Source organism: Chiloscyllium plagiosum, unplaced genomic scaffold (genome assembly GCF_037043375.1).
Source record: "Chiloscyllium plagiosum isolate Xiang-an unplaced genomic scaffold, Cpla_swu_hap1 HiC_scaffold_1, whole genome shotgun sequence".
In the NCBI taxonomy this organism is placed as follows: Eukaryota; Metazoa; Chordata; class Chondrichthyes; order Orectolobiformes; family Hemiscylliidae; genus Chiloscyllium; species Chiloscyllium plagiosum.
Genome location: NW_028270139.1, coordinates 76,036,547 through 76,051,779, shown reverse-complemented (window position 1 = coordinate 76,051,779; position 15,233 = coordinate 76,036,547). Strand labels below are relative to the sequence as shown.

The 15,233-nt window shown below is 39.0% G+C and overlaps 1 protein-coding gene across 3 annotated transcripts in view; it reads right to left on the bottom strand.

Moving 5' to 3' along the window:
- Window positions 1-9,143: 9,143 nt before the first annotated feature.
- pdgfra (platelet-derived growth factor receptor, alpha polypeptide) overlaps window positions 9,144-15,233 on the bottom strand; it is a 57,322-nt gene continuing 51,232 nt past the window's right edge. For all 3 annotated transcript variants that reach the window (XM_087988127.1, XM_043690827.2, XM_043690838.2), the window contains exons 20-23: window positions 14,679-14,778; window positions 14,463-14,568; window positions 13,397-13,635; window positions 9,144-12,248 (exon numbers count right to left, since the gene is read on the bottom strand). In XM_087988127.1, coding sequence (XP_087844253.1) covers window positions 12,101-12,248; window positions 13,397-13,635; window positions 14,463-14,568; window positions 14,679-14,778 — 593 coding nt within the window. In that variant the 3' untranslated portion in view covers window positions 9,144-12,100. The remainder of the gene's footprint in view (window positions 12,249-13,396; window positions 13,636-14,462; window positions 14,569-14,678; window positions 14,779-15,233) is intronic.

Genomic DNA, 15,233 nt, shown 5'->3' with positions numbered 1-15,233 from the left:
ATTAGTTTAATTTGGCGTCATGTTCAGCAAAACATCGTGGGCTGATGGGACCGTTCCTGTGCTGCACTGTTCCATGTTCTATAAGAGTATCCAACCATCGTCTCTTGACATTCAATAGCACTGAATCTGTCACTATCAAAATCCTAGGGCTGTAGTAGCATTAATCAGAAATAGAACTGGACTAGCTATACAAATACAATGGGGACAAAAGCAGGCCAGAAGCTAGGAAATCTGCAGTGAGCAACTCACCTCTTGACTCCTAAAAGCCTGTCCATTATTTACAATGCACAAGTCAGGAGTGAAATGGAATACTACCCATTTGCCTGAATGAATACAACTCCAACAACATTCAAGAAGCCTGACACTGCCTAGAGTAAAGCTTCCACTCATCTGGCATTCCACACCTTAAAACATGCATTCACTTCATCCCTAATGCATCGTGACATCAATGCATAGCATCTTCAAGATGCAGCAAATGCCATGTATCCTCTGCCTCATCCCTCTACCTTTGCTATCCAGAAAGGCAAGGGTAGCAGATAAATGGGAACACTACTCTCTGTCAGTTCCTCTGTGGAATTGTGTGAAACAGATGGTTGCATGATGGGAAAACTGGCCAACCCCTGGTTGTAACACAACACAAGTTGACAAAGGTCAAAGCATTGCTAACCTCAGCAGCACTTGACATAGGCTAAATCTACGTAAATTCTTTAACCTCGGTAGACCTCGTCAGGGTTTGATTAGTTGGCTCCACATAAATTCTGGGATACTGACTAAGCCTAAATAAGGGCATTCCATAAAATCCTCTGAGCCCCCAACAAGGAAAGATTATGGGATGATGTATGTGACACAATGTTTTGGGAAGATAAACCTCAGAAATGATAACACATACCATAATTCAATGACTAACCTCTGGTGATAATTATTGATAGGTATCGATAAGTTTTAAGTATAAAGATTTCTGCTTTTCTCTCTGTAAGTGCGAACTTGTGAGAGAAGCTCAGAGCTGTGGTCAGCTCTCTCTCTCTCTCCCTTCCAAATTCAGCCAATCTGTATGTAGCTTCCTTGTTAATAAAGACCAATTGTTTTGTCAGAACAAGGTTTTTTGAATTTTCTGTTGAGTATTGTTGATTTTAGCTCTCACAGTCCTGTAGCTATTTTTAACCCATTTCTACCCCTCTCCTAGCTACTCACCATCCTGACTTGGAACTATATCACCATTCCTTCAGTATAGTTGGTCAAACTCCAGGCACTCCATCACTGGTAACACTATGGGTCCACCTACATCAAATGGACCGCAGTAGTTCAGTAAGGCAGTTCACCACCACCTTCTCTGCAGTAACTAGGGTGAGCAATAAATGCTGGTTCAGCCATCATCGCCCAAATCCCATGAAGGTAAATAAATAATCATCATGGATGATTTTAGTCAAAAATGAAATAGTAAAATCACATTGCATTGATAGCTTGGGTGAGGGAGCATATTGAATTCTTTCAAGACAGTTTCTGACAGCCACACCAACCAGACAGCAGGCTCTTCCAGATATGATGCTAGGTAATGAGATGGGATTAGCTAATGGCCTCAGAGGAAAGACATCCCGAGGCAGTAACAACCACAATATGGTTAAATGTTTAGATTCTGTTTGAAAAGGAGGAGAGTGGATTTAGAACTAGTATTTTAAACTTGAATACCGATAATTATGCAGGCAGAAAGCTGATCTCACTGACGCAAACTGGACTTGTAGTCTAGGAAACAAATCATTACAGCGACAGTGGCACGCATTGAAGGTGATATTTTGAAACATTGAAAATACACCTACAATAAAGAAAAATTCTAAAGGAAGGACCTATCATCCATATTTAACTAAAGAAGTGAAGGGAAAAGGATCAAATTACACAAACTTGTAATATAGAACAATGGCAGAAGATGACTAAAGATTAATCAGGAAATAGAAATTTGAGTATGAAAGGAAGTTAGGAGAAAATGTGGACTGCAGATGCTGGAGCTCAGAGTCAAGAGTGTAGTGCTGGAAAACCACAGCAGGTCAGGCAGCATCGGAGAAGCAGGAGAATCAATTCCTGATGAAGGGCTTATGCCCGAAATGTCGATTCTCCTGCTCCTCAGATGCTGCCTGACCTGCTGTGCTTTTCCAGCATCACACTCTTGACTAGGAAAGGAAGTTAGTTTGGAATGTAAAAATGAATGACATGAGCATGAGATTGGGAATTAATGGTAGACAATACGGAAATGATGGACGGAATGAACAAATATTCGGCTCATGCCTTCAGTATAGAGAATGCAAAAAAAATTCCTGTAATAGGAGGTGGAAGGGAGATAATAACTTGGTGAAATTACAAACATGAGAACAGTGAAAGTAATCAAACTGTTGGAGCTTCAAGTCCAGATGGACTTCATCTTACGTTTTTCAATGAGGTTGCCAATGTTAGAGGGGATGTGTTGTTGTCAGTTTTCCAAAAATTCACTAAGCTCTGGAAAGGTTCCATCAGTCTGGAAAGTACCAAATATAACCCTTCAACTCAAGAAGGGAGGGAGGTAGGAGACTGGAAACTCTAGGCCAGTTAGCTTGTCATCTGTCTAGGGGAAGTTATCAGAATTAATCATTAAGGATGTCATAGCTGGGCACTGGGAAAAAATCCAAGGTAATTGGGAAGAGTCAGCATGGATTGGTGAAAGAAAAGTTGTGTTTAGCCAATTTATTGGAGTTGATGAAGAGGAACATATGGTATAGATAAAGGGCAGCCTGTACTTGGATTTCCTAAAGACATTTGACAAGGTTCCACATAAATGGCTATTGTTCAAAATAAAAGCTCATGTTATCTTATTAGCAAGGATAGAAGATTAACTGGCTAGCAGAAATCAGTGAGTATGCATAGATGGGTCTTTTTCTGGAAGGCAGGATGCAAGGAGTGGGGTCCCGCAAGAGTTGTTCCAGCTTATATGGAGAAATGTTTGCATCATGTAACTATGGATAAGATGTCAGATGACTGGAGATTGACTAATGTTGTGCCTTTATTTAAGAAGGGATGTATGAAGATGCCTGGGAATTATAGGCCTGTGAGTCTGACTTCAGTGGGTGGTGGGGTGGGGGGGGGGGGGGGAGTGGGGTGGGGGGTTAAGTTATTGTCAGTGCTTCTGAAAGATAGGATTTACAGCATATGAATTTGGAGAGGCAAGGAATGATTAGGGATAGTCAACATGGTTTTACGCAAGGGAAATTATGTCTCACAACTTTGATTGAGATTTTTGAGGAAGTAATCAAGAATATTGACGAGGGTAGAGTGGTTGATACTGTATACTTAGACTTTATTAAATCCTTTGACAAGTTTCGGCATGGTAGTCTTATTAGTAAAGTTAGATCACATGGGATTTAGAATGACCTTGTCAATTGGATACAGAGAGGGATGGTGGAGGTTGTTTCTCGGACTGGAGGCCTATTGTGTGTTCAACAGGGATTAATGGTGGTTCCACACATATAAATGATTTGGATGAGAATATAGAAGACAGGGTTAGTAAGTCTGTGGATGACACCAATATTGGTTGTATAGTGGACAGTAAAGAAGGCTATGTAAGCTTACAAAGAGATCTCGATCAACTTGGGAGGTGATGGACTGTTAATCCAGAGACCAAGGTTATGTGCTGGGGACCTGGGTTCAAATACCGCCATGGCAAATGGTGAAATTTGAATTCAATAAAAAAAATCTGGAATTAAAAGTCTAACAATGACTATGAATCCATTGCCCATTATCAGAAAAAAAGCCCATCTGGTTCACTAACGTCCTCTTGGGAAGTAAACTGTTAATCTTACCTGGTCTGGCCTACATGTGACTCCAGACCCACAGCAGTGTAGTTGACTCCTAACTGCCCTCTGGGCAATAAAGGCTGGGCCTAGCCAATGATGCACTCATCCCATGAATGAATTTTTAAAAATTGGGACATTGGGCTGCGGAATGGCCGATGGAGTTTAATTTGGATAAATGTGAGGTGTTGCATTTTGGTAAAACAAACAAGGGCAGGACTTATAGTATTAAAAGTAGGGCCTTAGGTAGCATTGTAAAACAGGAGTTCGGGTACATTATTCTTTGATGTTTGTGTCACATGTAGACAGGATGGTTCAGAAGGCATTTAGCATGCTTGCTTTCATTGCTCAGATCTTTGAGTATAGGAGTTGGGATATCATGTAGAAGTTGGCCAGATCATTGGTGAGGCCTCTTCTGAAGTACTGTGTCTAATTCTGGTCACCCTGTTGTAGGAAGGATTTTATTAAATTGCAGAGGGTTCAGAAAAGATTTACCAGGATGGTACCGTGACTAGAGGGTTTGAGATATAAGGTGAGGCAGGTTAGGCTGGGACATTGTTCACGGGAGTGTTGGAAGTTGAGAGATGACCTCATAGAGGTTTATAAAATCTTGAGGGGTATAAATCAGGTGAATAGCAGCTATCTTTTCCCTGGGATGGGGGATTTCAAAACTAGGGGACATATTTTTTAAGGTGAGAGAAGAAAGATTTAGCAAAGGACATAGGGGCACCATGTTTATGCAGAGAGTGATGATTCCTGTGTGGAATGAACTTCCAGAGAAAATGGTGGGTACGGGTGCAGTTACAACATTGGAACACATTTGGATAAGTGCATGAATAAGAATTGTTTGGAAGCATATGGACTAATCACAGACAGGTAGGACTAATTTAGTTTGGGATTATGGTCGGCATAGACTGATTGGACCAAAGGGTCTGTTTTCATGTTGTATGATTCTATGATTCTATATCAATTAGGGGTTCAAAGGCCTAGCAGATGACACAAAGTTTGGAAAGTATATTGTGAAGAGGGCATAAAAAAGTTACAGATAGATATCTGAAGTTGGGATGAATAGCAAAATATTTGTCAGATGGAGTATCACATGGGAAAATGTGAAGTTGTTCTTTTTGGCAGAAAGAATAAAAAAGGAGAATATTATTTAAATAGAGAATTCCTGCAAAAATCCACATTGCAGTGGGACTGTGTTCTAGTGTATGAGTCACAAGATGTTAATGTGCAGATGCAGCAAGCAATTAAGACACTATTGGAATGCTATCCCTTATTAGAAGAGAATTTGAATACAAAAGTAGGATAGAACCTGCAGGAGAAACTGAGCAGGCCTGTCAGCATCAATGGAGAGAGAAGCAGAGCTTACATTTTGAGTCCAATGACATTCCTTCAGAGATGAAAAAGGCTGGAAATGAAGGCTTTAATGCTGTTGACAGAGGCAGAGCAAGTGGAACAGATTTGAGACTGTGGTGCTGGAAAAGCACGGCAGGTCAGGCAGCATCCGAGGAGCAGAAGAATTGACGTTTAGGGCATAAGCTTTTCATCAGCATTATGCCCAAAACATTGACTCTCTTGCTCCTCAGATGCTGCCTGACCTGCTGTACTTTTCCAGCACTAAACTCTTGATTCTGATCTCTAGCATCTGCAGTCCTCACTTTCTCCAAGCGGAACAGATGCTGAGGGTACCAAGAACAACTGACAGAGGAATGCCTCTGGTAGTCTCCATAGTCTCCACATTCAAAGGATCATCTTCCACTACTTCAGTCAAATCCAACAGGACACCAATACCAACCATATTTTCTCCTTCCCTGCACTGTCAGCATTCTGCATGGACCATTCCCTCTGGAACACCCTGGTCCACTTCTCCATCACTCCTAACACTTCCTCACCTCTCATCCGCCCCCCCCGCCCCCCATGGCACCCTCCCATGCAATTACAGAAGGGGTAATATTTGCCCATTCACCTCCTCCTTCCTCACAGTCCAAAGCCCCATACATCTTCTAGGTAAAGTAGCATCTCACTTGTGTTTCCCTCAATCTAGTTTATTATTCACTGCTCACAATCCAGTCTCCGTTACATTTCTGAAACGGTACACAGACTGGGTCACCGATTTGTGGAACACCTTTGCTCTGCTCATATGGATGACCCGACCTTCCAGTTGTTTGCTATTTCCATAAATCACCTTGCTTGATTCCTAATAGTTCCAATCTTGGTCTGCTGCAATCTTCCAATAAAGTTCAACACAAGCTTGAGAAACAGAAACTCATTCTCCATGTACAGCCTCCAGAACTCAACATTGAATTCAACAGCTTCAGAGCATAAACAGCTTCCTCCATTTTTCAAGTTTGATTGCAACTCTGATCAATTAGGAGCATTTTAGATTCGAGCAAAAAAAGACCAAGAAACTGATAGAGAGAGAGAGAGAATTGAATATGTGTGTAAAGTAGCCTTAAAAAAGTAACTGCTGACTGTAAAACTTGTACAGATACATTAAAAGAAAACAGTTAATTAGAATCAGAAAAATCTATATTATGTGTAGAGAAATTGCAGAGAAGCAACATTAGTTCTTTGTGACTGTCTTCACTGAAGAAGATACGAGAAATTTCTTCAACCTGGACATTCAAGGAAGATTGAGGAGTTGATAAAATTAACGTTAGAAAGAAGATTGTGCTGGAGAAACTAATAGACCGAAGTTTGATAGGTCCCTGGGACCTGATATTTTATAGCCAGGAGTGTTGAAATTATGGAGATAGTGGATGCACAGGTTCCTGCAGATTAGGAGGTTGCAAATGTCACCCCACTGCAGCAGGAGATAATCAAGTGAAGATCAAGTTTCAGATGGGCGCTGGCATGTCATGCAATATCATAACTTCACAACTTGCATTGGCATGGCAATGTGACAATTCCAAAATGAAGTGCTCAAAAATAAAGTTGTGGCTTTATGGTGGCATGTTGAGAGGACCAATTAGTCAAAGGGCACAACACAAGAACTGAAGATCTGTAATTCCAGTTTATAGACAGCAAGTAAAAACTACTCATCTCAACAGAAACAAATGGAAAACTCAGGCAAGTAACCGAAGCTGTGCAAAAAGAGAATCATAGGCCTGGATTTTCTGATGGCCAGACATTCATTGTTCCAGTAGATGGGAGGTGTGCACGGGAATTCTGCAGAATCCCCATTGGAGCAGATTCCAAAAGAATTGTCCAGGAAATTGAAGATTCATCTGGATGACTCATCTGTGCCTAATTAATTATGGGATCCATTCTAACTCCTAAGTATCTGTTCAACAGACCTTGTACTTATCTCGTACATCCGCAGTTAGCCCTCATGCACACTCCTTAAACAGTCCAACTTGGATCCAGCACTCACCCTCTCCACCCCACCCTCCCCCCAGGACCTGAATCCCACTTCCAGTGCTCCATCCAGGCCCATATTCTCCTCCACAGACCTAACCTGATCCCTGCTCCAGCACTCCCTATACGCCCATATCCTCCCCCACCCATGCCAGACAGAACCTGACCCCCTGCCCCCAACACAACCTAAGCCCCTGCCTTCAGACCTAAGCTATCCATCCCCCCCGAATCCACAACCTGAGCTGACCCAACCCGACATTCACCCACCTTAGACCTGCCTTGACACCAATGCCACTAGACCAGAGCACCAGAATATCTGACACTCAACTTCCCCAACAAACTCTCCAAATAGAACTGATTTCTCCCAATCACCCCAATGTCCCCTAAGCACTGTCCCAATTATCTGGCCAAGTTGCCATCTTGCACACTACCCACTTGGCAACTAACCCACCCGGAACCTTAGCTCCTACCCAGTGTCACCCAACTCAGTTGTTACTTTACTTACATGGTACCCTACTGTCTGAACACCTTACCTATTGGAATTCTATCCTCAGCACCCTAACCTCACACTTACCTTATGAACTTACATTATGACAGAGGTTATCAAATTAGTAATGTGGACCTTTAAAGGTCAGAGTAAGGCATGTGAAAGGGTCTGTGTTTATCTTCCACTGACAGTTTGTCAGAATGGAAGTATGGCTCCACATTTCTGAAGGAGCTTTGACTGGAATCTCCTCTCAGAATTGTGGATCTTCCTTCTTTCATATCAGAAGTGCCTGAGTGGTAATCTGTGTGAAATTGCTCCTCCTCAGAAAATCTGGCTTATAGTGTTCCACCAGCTGCATTGACTGAAGACAAATAAACAGAGTGAGATGCAAGTTAAAGAGATAGCTAAGGTAAAAGTGTAAGAAAACAGAGTCAGCTGAGAAGACTTTTGACATTGAACCAGAGAACACATCATAGAGACCAACAGACGGTGGAGCAAAAGCTGACAACTTGTGTGCATGACATGCATGTAAGCAGACTGACAGAAGAGGGATCAACTAAAATCACAATCAGTTTTGTTAATATATGACAGAACAATTGTTGGCATAGTAACAACTCAGTATAGATGCATGCAATTTATTTTGTTTTTGCACATAAAGTGGCACGTTTGGCATTGACATGCAAAACTGTATTAAGCTGCATCTGGGCTTGATATAGTCATATAACCTCTTATCATAAGTCCCCTTATTGCAGGCATCCATTTTACAGGCAGTTCAGTAAAGACACTGTGTGCTCAAGACTGACATCCTGTCAGCTTCTAACAAGTGATAATACCACTGGCTCCATTTGCTAAAAGGCCTAACATTGGCTGTCCAAAATTCCCATTAGTTTCAAGGAATCAACTTATTTAATATGGAAGTAGGGGCCCTATTATGTGATACCATCATTGTTAATTTCTGTTGCAACAGCTAGGCATCTGCGCTGTACCACCCCTCTTCACCACTGTGCCAAGCAGCCAATCAGCTTCTTTCATCCAAAACAAAAACAGAAATTGCTGGACAAACTCAGCAGCTCTAGTATCACGTGTGGGAACAAAGTAGAGTTAATGCTTTAAGTCCGGCGATTCTTCATCAGAACAGTTCAGTTGCCTAATAAGCAAATTAGACATCAGGATGGGTTATTCTCTTTCATTTTTGCATTAATGCTTGCATGCTCAACGTCATTTGCAACTGTAACAACAGGCAAGGAAATTTTGCTCCATGCATTTCATTTATTTTGATGTGAGACAGACCCAGGAGCAACTTTGCTTCTTTCCCACTATCTATGTTATTACACAGTCACAATTAGTTGCCTGTCACAAATTTCAGGCACGGTGGAGGTGACATTGTTATGGAGGAATAAATCAAACTCAAACTCAATGATCAGAAATGGCTCAGTATAACATTCATTTCACAGAAAGATCAAGGGAAAAGCAAACTCAATAACTAAATTCATCTGAATTTATTGAAATAGAGATTCTGAGTTTAGAAAATGTGTATTTGATGTAACATAAAGAATTTTTTTTAAAAAAAGTCTTTAAAACTTCGTGTAATTTCATCATAATAAAATGTTTGAGACTTTAACCTACATACAGTCCAGCCACGCATTCACAATTCGATCCCTTTGAAACTTTTTTTGTAACTTTTAAAATATATTTTACTTTAGACATTCAAAAGTGCAACATGTAACGTGCCTGTGGAGTACATCACAGTCAAAAATATAAACATAGGCAGTGATACAGCTAGACATAAATGTATGGCAGTAACTCAGATGACTACACTGAAATACATTATATATATATATATATACACGCACACATATATATATATATACAGAAATGATGTATAACATCATTATATATCCCCAATGTCCTTTGTCACTTAGTAAGACCATTGGATAAAATTTTGACCACATTTTAACATTCAAGCCATTCAAAGATAAAGTCATGTTTCCTCGGTAATGCTACATCAATTTCTTCTGCTGCATTAACCCGGTTATTTAAGGTATTGTCTGAAAGAATTCTTTAAATGGAAACATTAAACAATCCAGTCTGAAAAATTACATATTATTTTCTTTACAGATTATCTTACATTTTATAACAAAAAGGTGTTCTCATTGTCACTTAACATACATGATTTGTTTTTAATACTGGATATGCAGGTAAAATTTGTGATTTTCAACATTGGCCTGAGCATTAAGGGATGTGTTACATCACTAAAATTAGAATATGTGCCTTGACAACTAGAAGCAGTCGGAAAAGTAGTTTGCTATCGGTTTCCCCTTGCAATTAATTTATAATGCCATGGTTAATACAGGAAGTATAATGTGCTATGGAATGTATAGTATATTGCAGTATGTTAATACTTCAGCAGTTAAAATACATCAGTCCCACCCAATGGATTTGTCATGTATTACAATAGCAAGTTCAATTCTGATGTCAGAAATAAACAATTAAAAACTAACAATGATGTCATATTGACAGTCAATACACTTTAAGGCTGGAAAGGCTCATTATGCACTTTGTTCAATCAAAAATAGATGAACATCATGTAATATCTCACCAAATTAGGAACAAGTCAAATAACTGAGGGATCCCAAAGTGGAGTTTACTAATCTTCCAGATTATTTTAACGACAATATTATATGATGCCATTCCTGTGGTAAATGTGATGACTAATTTGAATTTAAATCATCAGATTAGGAAGTAGTTTTTTAAGTGGACTAAACGTTTGTTAATTGATTTGAATACTTTCTCAGGTTTGAAACTAATGATCAGTTTTGCAAGTTTTCGTGGTTTCTCTGTACACATAGATGATGCATACAAAGAAATCAAAAACTTAATTCAGATCCTGGAATAGATTATAAAGGCCTTCGCTTGCTGTGCAATAAAAGCCCCAAATATTCCTGTTATATATGGACCTGCTGTTTGTGAAGAATATGGATGAGTTACAAATATCATTCTTAAATGAGCTTTTACCATTGAATCATTCAATGCAGTAAATTCTTACAAGAAAATAATTGAATTTTGCTTCTGATTTCATATTGCATCAGACAATCCAAGATTCACCATTAATACACTGTAAAAATGTCAGTTCATTATTTTGTAATATTTTTAGTTTGCCCAGCTCCAGATTTGGATTACTAATAGGGTTCTTCTCCTACTCCAGTGTGATTTCACATCACAACTTCAATCAACATGTTACATGCATGAAAACCAATTGACGTCCGATATATTAGTCAGTGTGATAACATTTACAATATTTACATATTCCTTTTAGTTGGTATCCTTTTAGTTGGAATGATTGTGGTCAAGAAATCTCTATGATTTTTCAACCATCATTGATAGGATTTGTTTACATTTAAAACAACAAAATCTTCTGGTGCCAAATTCCCCACTATCTCCTCACTCAAAGAGGAGGCACTTTTGCTTTCTGCTTCAGCACACATGAAAGGGAATCTTCTCCAGCAAGAATTCTCTTCATTACTCCTGAGGTGCTTTCATCATGTGCAATTGGTCAATCACATCAATTTTCCAAGCTTGGTGAATCCTTCAATTCTGTAGCAGTTGTATTAACAAACAGGTTAGTTTAGTCTAAGGCTCAATCCACTGGCCCAATGAAACCAGTAAATTCCAAAGTCGTAGCTTTTCAATGTAGATGGTAGTCAGTCTCTTCCATGTTCCATGAATCACTGATTTTTCTGAATTTGTACAAGCAATTAAAGCAGTTATGTGTAGAATCTTGCAATGATGTAGTGTGTTCTTTCCAATGTAATAACTTCCAAAATTTGTGCTTTGCAAAACGAACATCATAATTGATAATTAGTAGGAAGTAGGCATTGAAGAGAACACATGTTTGACGATGATGTACACTGATATCTAAGCAGAATGATAAACAACTTACTGTAACCCACCTGGGGAGCAATATTGTCATTGCCTTTCTCCTGCGACAGAGATAATGATCTGATGTAATATCAGGTACACAGATTACATTCTTAGCAATGGTTATCATTATATACGTACAAAGCAATCTGCTAAAATAATAAATGTAATCAATTATCTTAATAAACGTACCATCTTCCCTGTAGCAAAGAGTCTTTGAAACACACAACTAACCTTGCATGGCCTTATGTTTGGTTCATGAAAATGGCAGTGTACATATATGCACTGAAGAAACATACACCATAATAGAAAAATAATGCACAGAAAAATGCACATGATATGTATTACAATAGAAATCATATTGTTTTTCCAGAATGATGTTCCAAGTTGGGCTCTGTTGTAAAATACGCCATCAAGTTCCCACCTCAAAGTTCTCTTCTTGGGGATGCCTCAAAAAAGTGGTTATAGAGAAAATCGTGTCTGTATAACTTGCAGTTTATCCTCCCATATTAAATGGAACAGGTTACAGAAAGCTGTCTTCCACTAGATCTGAGGGATCAATTGCTACATCATCCATCATTTCCATGTCTTCTATAGTTTCATCCTCGCGCTTTATAAAAGTCGAGCTGCTGGAACCTGTCTCAATTGCACTTTCTTCTGATGTCTGGGAACTGCAAAAGAAAGGGAGGGCCAGAAGAAAAAGTCAGCAGTGACTCACATATGTGAATACCTGGTGGCGTAATGAGCTAGTGGATTCTATGGTGATCAATGTGATGGCATGCTGTGAAAACTATCTCTTGATTCACTCTCTCATGTGCTCCCAATTGTTTAAATTCAATAACAAGTAATGGAAGACTTCTTGGCCCTATTTCTTAGCAACAAATAACTATGTGGCATTTGATGTTGATAGGAAACAGATTGCTTCCTGCCCTCTCGACCAGGAATGATGTATGGCATCCTAAAGGAAGAAGGTAGGGAAATTTAACAGCTAAGGAAAAATTATGTTGAAATTTCATAAACATTCCTTGAGTTACCCTGAAACCTGTTTTCTTCTGAACAGCCAAACAAAACTACATAATAAAGTCTCCTCAGATACCTTTGGTAATTAAGGTTCTTTCCTCTTTAGTTCAAATTATTTTCAGTAATTACTTTGTATATAAACTGAAAGTACACACCCAACAAATGCAGAAACAATAGCATTGTTACAGTGTTTTACCAAACATTTAAACAGTGCATTTCTTAGAGTAAAATGACCATAAAACAGAACTTCTAAAATGAGTCTTACATGAATTGAAAATTGCTAACTGGAATTCTGGTCTAGTACATAGCAATGGCCAAGCAATGTAGCCTTCAAGACTCAAACTCTTGGTCACAGAGAACCTTACTTGTTCCCCTAATTACATTGTCCTCCTTTTTACTCCCCTGGCCACTCTGTTCAGTGGCTCCAAACACCACTGTGCCATGGCTGGTTCGCTCACCCATCCTGCAGTCCCTGCTCCCGTCCACACAAACTGAAAGGATTTCAAACCTGTTGGACATTTCCAGTGGCCATGTCTCCTCCAATGCTACCTTCTAAGTCATTCACAGTGACACCCTGGTCCCTGACCTCATCCTAAATGATGTGACTGCCTTCTGAAACAAAGTGTCCAGTTAAGTTGTCCCTGATACATCACAATGGATGTAAAGTTCAGTTGTAATGCATGATAAAATTGATTGACTGGCAGGCTTAGCAAATTTATGGTGAAACCACTGAGAATTTTCATCCACACTAGAATAGTCTAGAACATTCCTCTCAATGTGCATGTTACTTTAATCGTACCTGTGTCGGTTTCTTGAAGAGCCAGGTTCGCTGTCTGTAACTGGGTCAATATCAGGCAGTGGGATGATATATCCACTGTCAGCACTTAGTCTTTGTTCATCAAACCCACTTTCCCGATCTTTCTTTTTATCTTCATTGGTGTAGGTAACTCCGATGTAAGAATCACTCGATTCTGCCCGCATGCGAGCAACAGCAGGATGGTCACTTTTCAAAAAGTCATCATTCAATTGTTTGTAGCTCTGTTCAGTTTAAAAAAATAATGAGAGAACTTATGCCAAAGTTCATACTTTGCACAGTATGACTTTCTGACCATGGGAGGCATCTTACAAATCATTATTCAAAAAAATGACAATTAGGACAACCTGAATTTCTAGCAATTTACAGTGTCTAGATCAGGCCTACTTGATTCCCATCAAATACTCTGTCAGATCACCTATTACTGTCAGATAGTGTTCCGATTATTCAGGATATGCTACCATTATCAGACCTTTTTCACACTTCATATAGTTTAAATTAGGAGCAATTGCCTAAATTCTTGAAACATAACTTATTAGAAATAAGATGATTGATGATTTAGTCCAACAGCTGGCAGTCATGAGTTCAGCTCATGGATTAAATATTTTCAATAATGCAATAGATCACTTCATTATTCTATGTGTAAGAGATAAAGTATGAGACTAAACAGTGCCTGAGAACACAAGCCATGACAGTAAGGCAAAGAGACAAAATTCAAATTAGCAAAGGACAAAATTAGGACAGATATCAGGATGTTTTTTTTTCACAGAAAACATGTTCAACTCATGGACTTCTGCATTCTATAAGGTAATTCAAGGCATGAAGCCTTAAAACTAACTGTTTAAGAAACAGTTCAGGTTTAGTGGGAAACTTTATGATCCTTCAGGATGGACATGTCAAAATAGGGTAAATATCATTCCCCAGTTGTATCTATCTTGTCATGTAGTCATTTTAGGGATAGCAGTGACTAGGGCTTTTTTTTACCCTCAATGATCACCCTGGTTGCAGTTAACTGTAACACTTGTGTTGTACAACAAGCAACAGAACATACCTTCTTGTAGTTCTCGGGTAGCAATCTGCCAACAATTTCAGCAAGGTGTGTAAAGGAAGGTCTCTTCTCAGGCTCACTATTCCAACACTTCACCATCAGGTCATAACTATGAGGAGGACGATGGGAACACAAATTTAATTTAAAAATTCAATATTATTTATACATGTAATTTATTTTAGAAACTAAAATGCAACAGCGTCTCAGCTGGAAACATACACATCTGAAGAAGCATGTTCTGGTTTAGTCATCCTGTAACCACTTTTTATCTTGTTATAAAAGTTGGAGTCCACCATCATTCCTGGATATGGTGTACCACCTAAGAGAGATAAGAGAATCCAGTTAGAAACAATGAGAGGAGATTGTCTTATCTAGAGAGGAATTCACACAACACCAAAAAGATCAAAATGTTAACCATCATCTTTGCAACAACTACAACGGATCATGCAGAAGACTAGTCTTCTGTTAATGCTGAATTTATTCTAAGAGTCCGTTATTTATTTTTAAAATATAGAATTATCAAAGTTAGGAAGTGTGATATGTAAGCAACTAATATTTATATTTGAATATTGAGAATGTTAACAATTTAAGTTAGTTATTACAGCTGCAAACTATTGCTAAATTAATCACAAACACTTCCACAAAATTTCTTGAAGCAAGTTTTTCATTATTTTTAAAATTGTGAGCAGTCCATTAGTAGTGGTATCACAGTTTGGTGAGATTATAAGGCAAGTGATTGTGGAGGGAATAGTAGACTTTACCATTAATCTGGCA